We start from the raw sequence: 13,755 nt of genomic DNA, 5'->3' as shown, positions 1-13,755 counted from the left end.
ACTTATCATTAGATGAAAAGGCTTAAACACAATTCAGAAGAACTGGATGATCCTTTTCTGACAAAGATCTCAAACATTTGCCTGTACAGCTTAGGAAAGCAATTCTAGTATAGGGAGAAATGATAAGAGCTTACACTACAGGAATGAAAACTGTAATGGGATAGATCACAGAATCACAGTGGTTGAGGCTGGGAGGGACCTCTGGAAGTGATTTGGTCCAAACCCTCTGCTCAGGCAGGACCATCAAGAGATTGTTGTTCAGGTCCATGTCCCGGTGGCTTCTGAGTATCTGAGGTGGGAGACTGGTGGGCAGCACTCAAGTCACTCTAGCCGTGAGGAAGTGTTTCCTCACATTCTGAGAGAATCTCCTGTGTTTCACTTTATGCCCGTTTCCTTTTGCCCTGGCACTGGGCACCACTGGCAAGAGCCCAGCTTTGGTCTATTTGCGACCCCTTTCAGGTCGCACACATTAATAAGGTTCCCCTGAGCCTCGTCTTTTCCAGGCTGAACAATCCCAGACCTGCTTTAATTGAAGTTTTTATACAAGCAGGACTACTTGCCCTACCAGGACCGGCAGATCTGCACTGACACAAAAAAACACCGTAGCTAAAGATGAGAAAGACAGTAACAGGTTTGAACGAAGGAAGGAATGGCACGGACATTAAAGTGAGCAAGTTTCTCGCCCATGCTGGAGGAAGGCTGCTGACACAGCAGCAAGGCAGGGGGTGAGCTCTACCCACGGCAGGCAGCCGGCAACATGACAGGCGGCACACGTGTTCCCGCTGGAAGGAGGACGAGGCTTATTCTTCCAGACAAGTAGAGCATTGATTCAACTGATTCAACTGAACGAGACTTCCCCCGCTAGGGAGATGACAGAGCCTGTGCATCCTGCGCTCCGTGCGGCGGTGCCACGCGTGCCTCCCTCCCTGCCCTCCTCCAGCAGGGCGAACACCGCCGAGGCCGCCGGGGCCGCCCCACCGCCCGCCGCCCCGCGCCTGCGCCGTGGGGAGAGGCCCGCGCTTCCCCTTCCGGCCGTGCCGCGGCTCTGTCAACATGGCAGCGGCGCGGTGCGGGGGGCCGCGCTGCCTCCTCTGGGCGGCAGGTGATGGGCGGGCGGCGCCGGCTCCGCCGGGCTGGGCTGCAGGGCACAGCGGGGAAAGCGGTGGGGCTGGGAGACGGGCAGCGCGGGGGGCGTGAGGGGCCGGGAGGGAAGGGAGCCTGTCAGCTGGAGTGGGTGAGCACCCCGGGTTGGTTCGGGCATCACTCACGGATCGCTTTTCCTTTGCCTCGCAGTGGTTGCACATGTGGTGGCGTCAGGTGCGGGGTTTGTGGAGGATCTAGATGAGTCGTAAGTATTGGGATGTCTTGCCTGATTGCCAAGATACTGTTTGTCTTCTTGTGAGGAACATGACCCCAGACTTTGTGAGTAGTGTGCTTGTCAAGAAAGCTACGCTGGAAAAGATTGTGGCTTTTTATAGCAAATAGGACAGAAAGACTGTGACCTGAAATATAGAATATCATTTGTTGGAAGGGACCCACAAGGATCATTGAAGTACAATTCCTGTCCCTGCATAGGACTCCCAAAAAGTCATACCATGTGTCTGATAGTATTGTCCAAACACTCGTTTAGCTCGGTCGGGCTTGGTGCTGTGACCACTTCCCTGGGAGGCCTGTTCCAGAGCCTAGCCACCCTCTGGGTGAAAAACCATTTTCCTGCTATCCAACCTAAACCTCAGCAACACAGCTTTATGCTGTTCCCTCGGGTCATGTCACTGGCCACCAGAGAGATCACTTACTGCGCCTGTGCTTCCTCTCTGGAGGAAGTTGTAGACTCCTGTGAGGTCTCTCCTCAGTCTCACATGTTAAGGAGGTTCAGCTAATCAAGCTGAGGAAAAATTTAATTTTTCAGTTTCTTTAAAGCAGTTACTATCGTGGCGTTGCCAGAAATGTTCTTGGGCTTCCTTGCTTGTTCTTTCTTTTTGGTGAGGTTGGTTCCTGCCCCAGATAAAAGCTGACTGCATTTAACGAAGTTCTTCATGAGAGTTTGCGGCATGGCAGCCACGAGGGTTTGGGAGAACGACTTTAAGTGTGTTCATGCGTGGCTAGAAACGGAAGAGAGAAAGCAGCTTGCAGGACTAGTTCATGCTGCTTGAAGTGCCAGCAGTATTTGTGTAAAAATGTGCCTTAACAACAGAATTAGTCCCGAGACTGTGCAGGAGTTGAAGTGGGTAGTCCTGCCAAGAACTTGGTTGTGTAGTGTGGCTGTTGGTGTACTGGTTTGCTGTAGTAGTTTGATAGCTACATAGTTGCTGTTTCCCAAGAAAATCACCCAAATGGTTTAGTTTGGTTTTTTTTTTTTTTTTTTGGTCAGATTAGCAGGTCAATATCAAGTGCTACAAAGCAGTAGGATTATTGGAATTGAAAGAGAAGGTATGGAAAATAATAGCTGATAGGGGAGGTGTAGTTGGCATTAGATGACTGCTTTGGGATGAATTCAGCCAGTTAAAGGTGATGTTTCCATGAGGGTTCAATCCACAGTAAATTGCATCAAAGAGCTAAACTATCAGGAAACCACTCACGTTTTTACAGTATTGCTTGTTAATCATAAGATCAGGTGATGCATAATGGTTTTATGGGTGAGGGTTTGGGAACATACAGAAGGAGTTCTCAGGAGAGACACACCAATGTCTGTGGTGTTGTGAAAAAACAGCTGAAGCATGGGAACTGTTTGGACTTGATTTTCAAAGCTTGAGTGGTGCAGTAAGAATGTTGTATTGTGTATGTTATAGTGTGTGACTTTTGTCCCAGTCCTAGTCACTTTAAAGGGCTGAAGATGCATTGCACTTAGCCTATCTGTGCTCCTGCATCACGTTCCCATATCATGTATCCACGTGTGCATTTAGATGTATTTGCTGTTTTGGAGTGAAGAATCTTGATTCTGTTGTCACATAACTTTTTTAAGTAACTGATAAAAAGAAATCTTATTTTAGAACATTTGAAATTTTTGATTACAAAACTATACAGATGTGTGTATTTGCAGAGAATAAGAATTGAAGAATTGTTCAAGGCAGGTTTTTTGGGGGATTTTTTGAAATGTTTTTTTAGCTAATTGACAAATGGTGAGAGAGGTCAGGAAAACAATTTAAATTTAACTGAAATTAAAATTTAATTTAAGTAATTTAAATTTTAGTTTAATTTTGTGCCAAACTGGGTAACAGTGACTGGTGATGTTTCAAGTTTTCCATTTTATAGATGCCTAAACATTATGGATGTTCTGCTGTTGCTGAAAGCTTTGTGTTGTGTTTGAGTTTTAGTAGTTGTGGGTAATGTGGACTGGTACAAAGCACAGGTCCCTTTCTTAAGCTTACAGGATATAGGAAAACAAAGAGCAGAGCAGAGCTGACAGAGCTGGTCTGCAGGAGGGATGCACAAAATGAGCTGTGGTTCCTCTTGCCTTGTGCTGCTCTGACAGCAAATCTGCTGCCTCAGATCAGTACTCATCTTTTGATGGGTGTGGACTTGTTCTAGTGTGGTGATGAAGCAGATAAGTAACCTGACATAAAAAGGAAGCGTTTTTCTATCTGTGGGGTAGCTCAAACCAGGATCAGAAGCATCAGAAAAGGTGCAAGGGGGAAGCAAGGAATAGATAGAGCAGCTGGGTAGTTTTAAGGCCCTTGGAATTGTGACCTTGGTGTTCAGTTTTGCCTCATGCTGGTTTCTTTAAACTGTTCGTGATTAAGTGGGGTGCTTGGTTTAAGTGGGGGCTGAGACAACATTTGGTCATGTGGTTGGGTTTGACACAAATAATTTTGACTCAAGGACATACATAACTTAAGCCATCTTTCCACCAGTGTGATTGTGTTTCTGTCAGCTGACAGAGGATTGCACAGGGCAATTAAAAAGAGACACTGAAATGTTGTGCTTGAAAAACATATTATAGGGCCTAGAAACAAAATCTTTAGAAAACGCTTGACTGCTCATTTGTAGAGAGATTTCTGTTTTCCTTCAGCAGCATGTTGAACTTCCTTAATATTGTCTAGTAACTTAATAATTGATCTTAGCAAAACTAGAGTGTGTTTTGGTAGTTGGTGTTTTGTTAAATTTCAGATTTTAGTTTCTGTAGAAGTTGATTAAATAGGTGATTGTAGATGAGAAGTACGTTAAATTTATTGTTATAGTAACTAGTGTATTTTTTATATGATCTTAGGTCAAAGTTATTAAACTCTGTTGGAAAGCTCAGCCTCCAGAAGTGTCATTCTTTCTCGCAAGGTTGCAGTCTACCTTTCTCAGTACTTTAATGCTCTTTACAATTTGCCATGACAGTTGTACTGTGACAGAAGAAGGAGAACATTTAATTGTAAATTCTTCTTATGCAAAGAAAAAGTGATATTCTAAATTGAAGTATGGCCCAGGATCTTCTGATTCACTGCTTTCTGTGTCTTGCATCATAGCCAATTATTTGACATTGTAATTGGAAGTTAGCTGTAGCTCTGGTAGAGTTCTCAGGAGATGCTGGGCTCTCACTGGTTCTTTCATTAGCTCTGTAGTGTTTAGGGTGGTGAAGTAAATTTTTAGTGAGGTTTTCAACTTAGCAATTTTGTGACTTAAAAATGCTAGTTTCCTTTAGCAGTTCCACAGCATAGTCTCTCCAAATACCTTTCCTGCTGCTGTACAGGCATTGCACCCTTGGTATGGTATCAATAAAATAGGCTGGAATTTACCAGTGAAATGCTGCAATTCTAAATTTCTAACACTCAACGCTGTAATTGGATTATATTCATGATTTCTGAATTATTTCTGTCAAACAGTAAGCCGGTATCCGCATTAGTATTTCTTCAAAACCATTATGGACTAATGACAGATTCAACTTTAAATGAAATGTAATAAATTCTGCCTACTGCTTAGGCATGCTGCATATTGGGAGCTGACAAGTTGGCTTATAACTTATATTAATTGTATCTTGGAATGTAGATCCACACTTACTGCATAATTATATGTAAATGTCTCATTTCACAAGAAGAGTGGTTCAGTAAGAATGTTGTATTATGTATGTTATAGTGTGTGACTTTAGTCCCAGTCCTAGTCACTTTTAAGAAACCAGTCTTTTACAAAAATAAACCATACTTTTAAATCTAATAAACCTTATATCTAGCTACTTTTAATTCTCTTCATAGATCTAGTTAACTAATGCAGTAATTCATATCATCCTGACAATAGTGAAATGTGGAAGCAGCATTTTGGGAGGTACCAAAAACTTTGATTTGTCAAGCTTAGTTTTGTATTAGAGGTTTTAGAATTCAATGACAGATTTGCAGTTAATAAAATCAGTCAATTTAAATGCCATTTGTCTAGCATTAAGAAAATTCAATAGTACCTGTGTATATCTGAATTTTGACAATAACTTGATCATTTTTATTCCATTATGTTGGTTTCTTGGTTGTGTGCAACTTTAATAGAACTATAAACTGACACACCTATAGTAGAATGTTCAAGGAGGTTGAACTAAAATTGCTTGGCATGTTGATGTTAGAGATAATTTAGTTAGTTTACATTTAGTAAAGCTAAGATTAACAGTTTGAACCAATGCTCAAGGGGTATGTATTAGATGGTATATAAAAATACAAAATCAAATGAATTTAATGTAACTAAGACAACTGCAAAATACTTCTTCCCCCTAGATTCCACATGCTAGTCAAATATCTTCTGTGTGTTTTGGTGTGTATTATTTCTTGTTGGTTTTCTGTTTTGTTGGGTTTTTTTTTTTGTCTTAGGAAATAGTTAGAGAAACCTAATTGGCTCAGCTGTGTGCGTAGTATCATGTACAGGAGCAATATTATACTAAAAAATAGTGTAATAATATATATCTGTTTCCCCACCCTCAAAGAAAGAAACAAATGAGAAATTTTGTATCTATAGTTTTATACTAACCTTAGTGTGGACTTTTCCTGTTTCACCCATGCACTTCACTACTTTATTTTCAGATCTGTAATTTATTGATTTCTTTTTTTCCTCTTTCTAGGTTTAAAGAAAACCGTAAAGATGACATTTGGCTTGTAGATGTGAGTATGTAAGAAAAACGGGCAGGAAGATCTGCTGGTGGAAATCAAAAGACAGAATGCACAGCACTACACTCTGGAGTCAGGCTGCTTCATCGTTGGGAAAATTGTTTGTACATGATGCAGAAAAATGTCATGACAGTAATTTTGACAGAATAGATCAGTAATCTGTCTGCTGCTCAGGTTGTACCAGGAATAGGCTGAATGGACTGCTATATAGCCTGCTGAATAGGCTTCAGTCTATATTTTGCAGTCCTTAAAGGAGGAAAGCAGGTTACCTAACACACTCAGGAGGTGATAACCTCTGTTGAGAATTGTTATAGTTCATTTCATTAATTATATCAGCTGGTCTTGTTCTAGACTTCTATTGGCGCTGAAAGATCAAATATATGAGAACCCTCTTTTCTAAATTCTTTGGAAAGATTCAATGCCACCTATTTCAGGGACAAAGAGTCTCTAAAAAGATTGAGATTGCTTGTGAATGAGGTAACATTCCTTTCCTCACCTAAATATGTAGTGTAATTTTCAAAATTGTATTACCCAGAATTGTGATTTTTGTGTGGGAAAAACTATATGTGCTAATTTGGAGTTATCAGCAGTGTATAGCAAAACAAAATTCAACTTTTGTTAAATTGTGACCTTATCTTCTTATACCAAAACATTGATAATCTTCTGCCTGTTGACAAATTCACATTCCTGGGTAGATTGTTTATATGATCTTTTAACTTTCAAAAAGAGTAATGTTACCATGCAGTCTATTCCTAAATAAGAAATCATATAATAGTGCAGCAATTCAATGTATTCTTTTCAAACTTGTACTTTCGTATTAAAAGTAGGACTGAATCATAAATTCTGCTTGTCATGCTAACCTTTAACTAACTTGCAATTTTATTATGACTGGAAAATAAATCATGCTAATGATTTGAGGGTTAATTATAAAATCAATTTCTACTTTTTTTTTTTTTTTAAATAAATGTGTTTGCTTCTCAGTTTTATGCACCTTGGTGTGGCCACTGTAAGAAACTAGAGCCTGTGTGGAATGAAGTGGGCACAGAAATGAGAAACATGGGTTCTCCAGTAAAAGTTGGGAAGATGGATGCAACTTCCTTTTCTAGTAAGTATAGTTTGTTTAAGGGTAATTTCATCACAGCCTCAGTTTTGAAACCATTCTTTTTTTTTTTTTTCTTGTAGTTGTTCCTCTGTGTCATAGCACGAATATGCAAACAGTAATTGTAGAAAAATTTCCTGATTATTTTTCTTTCTAAAAGTGACAACTTGCTGTAGTGTGTGCTTTTTTATCACGTTTGGTTCTGCTTGAGTAGAGAATTCTGCCTGAAAAATGGGAAGTAAAAGCTTTTCAAAGATCTGCTTTTGATATGCCTCTTAGAGTACTTTTATATAAGCATTTTTATGTGGTGTGTCTCTTGAGAGCATCCAGTTTTAGGTTCCTTCTATTACTGCTGGAGGAGTGCCTGTGTTCTTGCTCTTACTCATTTCAGGTAGTGAAATGAGTTACACAAAGCCTGCTGAAATAACTGAATTCATTGCACCAGTGATCACTGCTCAGCTGATTTCTTCCCATGTTTCTCTATAAATGTCTTCTCAAGGAACCAAATTCAGTGCATTCAGTAGGTGTTTTTTTTTGCTGATGCCTTTCATATGTATGGACCTTTTCAGAGAAAAGCTTTGGTACTCGGAGAAGTGGTTTGGGTAGACGTGAGAGGATTGTTGAATGCTTAACAATACTTCCTTTGTGTTTGTGTGCTGCTTTATTGTCAATTCTCCTAAACCTATGTTGAACCAGGAGGACATTTGTAAGGGAAGGTACAGGGAATAGTGGAGCCCAAGTGAGATCTATATGTAATAAAATTTTGTAAATGAATATAGTTGTTTTAGTTAATATCCATTGAATCTGATTATTCAGCTTTGTTGTACCTGCTTAAAATGTTATGCAGGATACTTTTCTCAGTGGTATTCCAGTTTTTCCTGTGCTTAGATATAGGAGACTTTGGTCTTTTGAGATTAAAATGATTTTGTCTCAAAGACCAATTTATTATATATATCTTTTTCTATAAAACCAAATAAATATGCCTTTATGTTTCATCTTAAAGATACTTATTTTCTATAGAAGAGTAAGTCTGGAGAATTAGAAGTTTCAAGTTCATGCAACCAGGTAACTTCAAAACTGGGAATAGATTTCGTGGTTCTCTAACTTTCCAGTCATGTATATAAAATTCTAAATCATATAAATTGTGTAAACTCTTACCCTGAAATATTTGTATTTGTCATCCTGTTACTGATTTTTAAAAATCTTGTACTTTTTACCTAAAACAGAATTGATACTATGTCTTTGTTATATAATTCATTTTTACTTGCATAAAAATTACTAAAAGCTGCAATGGTTCCTTTGTGCCCTGGTAGAGTTTTTCTTCTCAGATTTTCTACTGTTTTCATGGTGTCTGATAAATCTTTTGAAATAGTTTTATACTTTTAATTTTGAATGTGGAAATTATACATCTGGATATTAAGAACTCAAGTCAACTCTGCTTAATACGTTTGCAATCTAAAGATTCTCTGAAATCAAAGTAGTTCAGTCTTAAAAATATCAGAAGAAAATGCAGCTGTAATGTGTGTGTGTCACTAGGAAGGAACATGAGTGGTTTGTGTTTATAATAGGAATATGAGGTAGTGTGACAGAGCTGAACTTTGGGAAGTTGACTTGTCAGAGAGCTGGGATCACAGGTGAACATATAAATCATTCAGTATAGATTGCCTCTGGTAGCTCTGTGGAATGAGGATACAGCTCTTGCACCAACAGAGCAGTCACCTGCTTTGGTATCATTTAAATTTTCTGGGGGTTTAGCCTCAGGAGTCCACTGTGTGTGAGCAGAGTAGAAATACGTCACACCTGGGGCTGGCACAATTGCTGCTGTTTGCCTGCACTGTATTCTTCATAGGAAGAAGTGGAGGTGATGATGTAAATAAGTAATTTCCATGAAGTTGAATGAATTTTGGTAATCCCCATGGCTGAAATGTTGAAAAGAAGTATTAAAAATTGTCTCTTCTAGTTCTCCTAAGCACACGCAAGAGCTGTACAAGGAGAAGTAAACTGTTGACAGCTCTTGTGATTGAATCTTTTACTACACATTTTAATGCATTGTAGTTCAATGTAGTAGAGCTGTAAGAGAAAAGAACCAGAATCAAATTGATCCTCACATGCACATTTCTCTAGAACAGTTGTCTTTGATTAGGTGCCTATAGGTGAGCTGCTAGTTTTGTTTGCAGTGCTGTGCAATAAGGTACTTGCACCTGATCCAGGTGAACAACCTTAGGGTCAATTTCTAAACTCTTCCTGAGAGCTTTGTGCACAAGACATCCAACATCTGCTTGCTGGGGCATGTCATTGGTAGCTTCAGAATGGTTTTGGAGCAAGCATTGACTCTAGGTGCTTTTTGACCACAGGGATTGTTATCCAGCAGGGAATTGCGCAAGTATTGCCACAGTTTTAGACTTAATCCTTTTTTGAGACTGTGTAGTTTAACTTCTGGAAAAAAATCCCAAATTTGCTGGAAAGTGTAGTTTAATGTGACAAGTTGCTATGTTCACAAGTGGAAGGGGTTGCACATTGTACTCTACCAACTGATGAGAGCAAGATAGAAGGTTTTAAACAAATTGAGGGGGGGGAAAGCTCTGCAGTTGTTTTACTTTTCTCCACTTTAGTAAACAGCAGGTAAGTATCTGCTTACAAAGTGCCTACTTCTGGTAAGGTTCATGACAGTAGACATTTACTTGTGTGGAAAATGATTTACAAACCTTTTTGTAACAACTGCAGTCTGATGCTGCACTTCACGTTAGCCATTACTCTTGCACATGAGTAATTAATTGTCTTCTATGTTTCTTTCAAGCATTAGTATTTACAGCACTTCACCCTCAATGCTTAATTTTTGCCTCTTATTTTTTCAATCAATTGCATGTGCATATTCAATGCATGCTACTTTTGATGAAAGCAGAACAAGCATATCTGTCCAGGGGATTCCCATGAAATTTGAGTTGTGGCACATGAATTGTGAGGCTGTCCTGGGACCCTGCAGCACCTCTGAAAGAAATCCAAAATTTAATGATATAGCTTAATAACAGCAAGCTTTTCCTTGAAATCAAGTTAAGTAATTCATATTGTGCTAAGTGGTATTTTTTTTCATTTGTTTATGTGGCTTGAATAGTAAACCATGTTTAAAGATTGAGGTAGCAGAGAAAAAAAAGTCTTGGTTCAATTTGGCATTAACGCATTTCTTTCAGGTATTGCATCTGAATTTGGAGTGCGAGGCTATCCAACAATTAAGCTGTAAGTTGATCCTTCCTATTGAATTTCTATCAATGATTTAATGACAAAAAATTAAAAATAGCCCTGTCCATTTAGAAGTCTCAAACCCGTCTAATGTGTAGTCCAGTACAATGTCCTGTTAAATAAAGACTCGATAGTTTTGAGTACTTTTTACTGTGGACATACTGGGGTTTTTAGCAGGTTATTGTTTAAGCAAACAGTATTCCGAATAGCTGATAATAAATCTTGCCAAGTTAGTTTTCTCAAAAAAGGAAGCAGGGATGTTCAGCTTGATAATCCTTAAGGATGAAAAATTTTTTTGGCATATAGAGGCATTGAAAATTCCTCTGAATTTCCTAAACCTGTATAGGTTCAAAGAAAGCCTATTAGAATTAGTAAAACTTACTTGAAAACTTTGCTAATGCAAGCATCCTATACCCCCTCTTCAGCAGAGTACCATAAGCTGACCAACACTTCACTGAAGCTTACTACATAAATCTGAAAGATTTTGCAGATTATTTGATACATTTCAATTATAAAAAAGCATTAAAGAAGTTTATATGCTTTCCTTTTACAGGGACAAATCCCTGAGTAGTATAAATATTGAGTGTGTTGGGTTTGGTTTGAGTGTGGGGTGTTTCATTGTTTTTGGGGGGCTTTTTAATATCATCATAAACAAGTGTTCTAAAAGATCTGTGTGCTTACAAAGTAAATGATCGCTGTGCATAGAAAAAAAATAATTGTAAAAGAGTGTTAAGTATTTCAATAAGTCAGTAAATCAGATACTGTGTAAATAAGCTTTTATTCCATAATTCCACTGTATTGTATTATTGAGTTTTATATTTTGCTGTCCACTTCTTCTTATCACTTGCTGAAAGGTGACTGTAGTAAACATGTGAAGATTGAGAAATTTTACATGTTGAATGTAGTTCAGATGATTGCTTTTCTATTCTTTTTTTGTGGTTTTATTTATCTAGCTTGAAAGGTGACTTGGCATACAACTACAGAGGACCTAGAACCAAAGATGATATAATTGAATTTGCTAATAGAGTGGCAGGGTAAGTATACTCTTCTCAGAGACTGGTTCTGCTGTCTTCAAACTTATGTGGGACTTTGAGGAGAGCCAAGACTTACTTAAAAAGAACAAGATGTTGAAGTTAAAAACTATACGTACTATATGTGTGGCTGCATGGGAGATTGGCGCTTAGTTAAGATTATTTATTTCTAAGGCCACGTTTCCTGGCTGCTGTGCTTACATTCTAAATTTTATTTCTCAAATGATGGAGACCTTATTGTGACCTTCCACTGTTTAAAGACATATTCTAAGAAAGACAGAGTTTTTATAAAAATCTATACTGACAGGATAAGGGGCAATGGTTTTAAACAGAAAGAGGAGAGGTTTAGAATAAATATTCGGAGTAAATTCTCTACTGTGAGGGTGGTAAGACATTGGAACCAGTTGGCCAGAGAAGTTGTGGATGCCCCATCTCTGGAAGTGTTTGAGGCCTGTTTGGGTGGGGCTCTGAGGAACCTAGCCTGGTTCCTGAAAAATGTTCCTGCTCTTGGTGGCAGGGATGATCACATGATCTTTACGGTCCCTTCCTGTTTCACCCAGTCTGTGATTCCGTGACCAGTAAAATGCATACATGTTTACATGATAGCAACATTTTGTAGTAAGATATGAATTTCATATTTAAGTGTGCAATTTGAGAAACATAAAAGTGTTATTTGGTGAGTGGGGTGGGAATGTTCTTTTTTTTCTCTTAGTATAAAATAGAATAATAACTTGAAAAACTAAATTAATTTGCATTTTGGAATTTATTTTTTGAAAAACAGCACAAAAAACTGTATGACATTTTCTTGTGAATTTTTATTTGTTTAGGTTTTGCAGGTTGCACAAACTGAGATTTTTCTTTGTCTTTTTTTGCCTTCCCAGACCTCTCATCAGGCCACTTCCTAGCCAGCATATGTTTGAGCATGTGCAAAAGAGACATCGTGTACTTTTTGTGTATGTTGGTGGTGAATCTCCTTTAAAGGTTTGAAGCTTGAATAAATAAAGTTACTTCTTTTGGCTATTTAGGGAGTAATTTTAAAAATCTTTCAAAAGACTGAAGTGCATGCTTGTAACAAATTCTTGGGGTTGTTGACATTTATTAAAGTGATTTTACAATCTTATGCCATGATCATGTTTTCTAATTGCTCTTTGAAGATAAGGTGTGTCACAAAGCTTTTGTTTGATGCATACTAAAAGCTCAGAAATTAAAAAAACATTGTTTGTATTTTTTCAGGAAAAATACATTGAGGTTGCTTCAGAACTAATAGTTTATACATACTTTTTTTCTGCCTCAGAAGATGTGCTGCCTGAGGTAAGTTGTTCCCATTCTAACTGCTTCCACAGAAATGGCATTTTTCTCCTCATCTATGTAATTTTGCTGTTTTGATGGCACAGATATTGCTTCTTACAGTATGTTTGGCTTTGGTAGATATTTAGGTAATTACACTGAAACATGTAATGTTTGAGTCTATATGAGGAAAGAATACAACCCAGATTTCAGTCTGCCACTGCTTTGTTTTGGCCAAATTACTTGTTCAGTCATATTAATAAAATTAATCAGAGGACGAGCAGATCTCAATGTGGGCCACCCAGCTTGCTCAGGAAAGTAGATACTTGAATTTTTAGCCAGTGCAAAACTCTTGTTGCTCCCATCAGTCCTTTCATCAAACACTTTTAAAGCTAATTAGGGGGCTTGTAGCATGAATTACTGCTGGTACCCTAGCAATCAGAAGTGAAGAGGTAGGTTATTTTCATCTTGTACAATACAGCTGATCAACACAGCAGTCTGCCTGGGGATCAGCCAGTCCAGTCCACTGGCTGCAGAATTCTCTTGTGGCTTTTTTTTTTGAGGATTCTGTGACAGGGAAATTATTTACAGTTCATCACAAGGGTGGAAAAAATTGATATTACTGTAGTGAGTCTAACCATTGTTGCTTACTTGTTGTAGCAAAATTAAAAGACTTTTCCATTTATTGTTATCTCCAAGTGGTACCTAAATCAGCCCCATGCCTACTAATATGTGACTTTGAAGTTAGTTGGTGGTTAATGGGGTGAGAACTATCATAATCTGGTTTGTTGTTTTGTTCTTGGTTTTTTTTAGGCAGCTGTATTTTACAACACCATAAGTAGAACTGCCTTCATTATAGTGTGTTGTTAGTTCTCCAGATGCTTTGTATCAAAAGCTACCTTAATTTAAATACTGCTATTTGCACTTCAGCTCCAGTTGAGCAAGAAAAGTACTGTTCAGTTGTGCAGTCGAAAGAGTAAAAAAGGCTGGAAGTCTTTGAGGTTCTGTGCTCACACTGATGTAAGCAGTGAGCTTT

General features: G+C 38.4%; 1 protein-coding gene across 6 annotated transcripts in view; it reads left to right on the top strand.

The window, feature by feature from the left end:
- The first annotated feature begins 1,031 nt into the window (after positions 1–1,031).
- Positions 1,032–13,755, top strand: part of TMX3 (thioredoxin related transmembrane protein 3) — a 29,423-nt gene continuing 16,699 nt past the window's right edge. For all 6 annotated transcript variants that reach the window (XR_010720901.1, XM_066184218.1, XM_066184208.1 and 3 more), the window contains exons 1-8: positions 1,032–1,102; positions 1,294–1,348; positions 6,020–6,059; positions 7,047–7,170; positions 10,353–10,398; positions 11,355–11,435; positions 12,314–12,413; positions 12,666–12,743. Coding sequence is in view for 5 of the 6 variants with exons in the window: in XM_066184218.1 (XP_066040315.1) it covers positions 1,054–1,102; positions 1,294–1,348; positions 6,020–6,059; positions 7,047–7,170; positions 10,353–10,398; positions 11,355–11,435; positions 12,314–12,413; positions 12,666–12,743 (573 nt within the window). In the remaining variant the exon portion in view is untranslated. The remainder of the gene's footprint in view (positions 1,103–1,293; positions 1,349–6,019; positions 6,060–7,046; positions 7,171–10,352; positions 10,399–11,354; positions 11,436–12,313; positions 12,414–12,665; positions 12,744–13,755) is intronic.

The sequence above is a fragment of the Chamaea fasciata genome, unplaced genomic scaffold (assembly GCF_029207755.1).
Source record: "Chamaea fasciata isolate MVZ Bird 193981 ecotype frontalis unplaced genomic scaffold, bChaFas1.0.hap1 SCAF_1, whole genome shotgun sequence".
Classification (NCBI taxonomy): domain Eukaryota; kingdom Metazoa; phylum Chordata; class Aves; order Passeriformes; family Sylviidae; genus Chamaea; species Chamaea fasciata.
The sequence above is the reverse complement of the archived record's forward strand: the minus strand, read 5'-3'. Positions and strand labels throughout refer to the sequence as shown.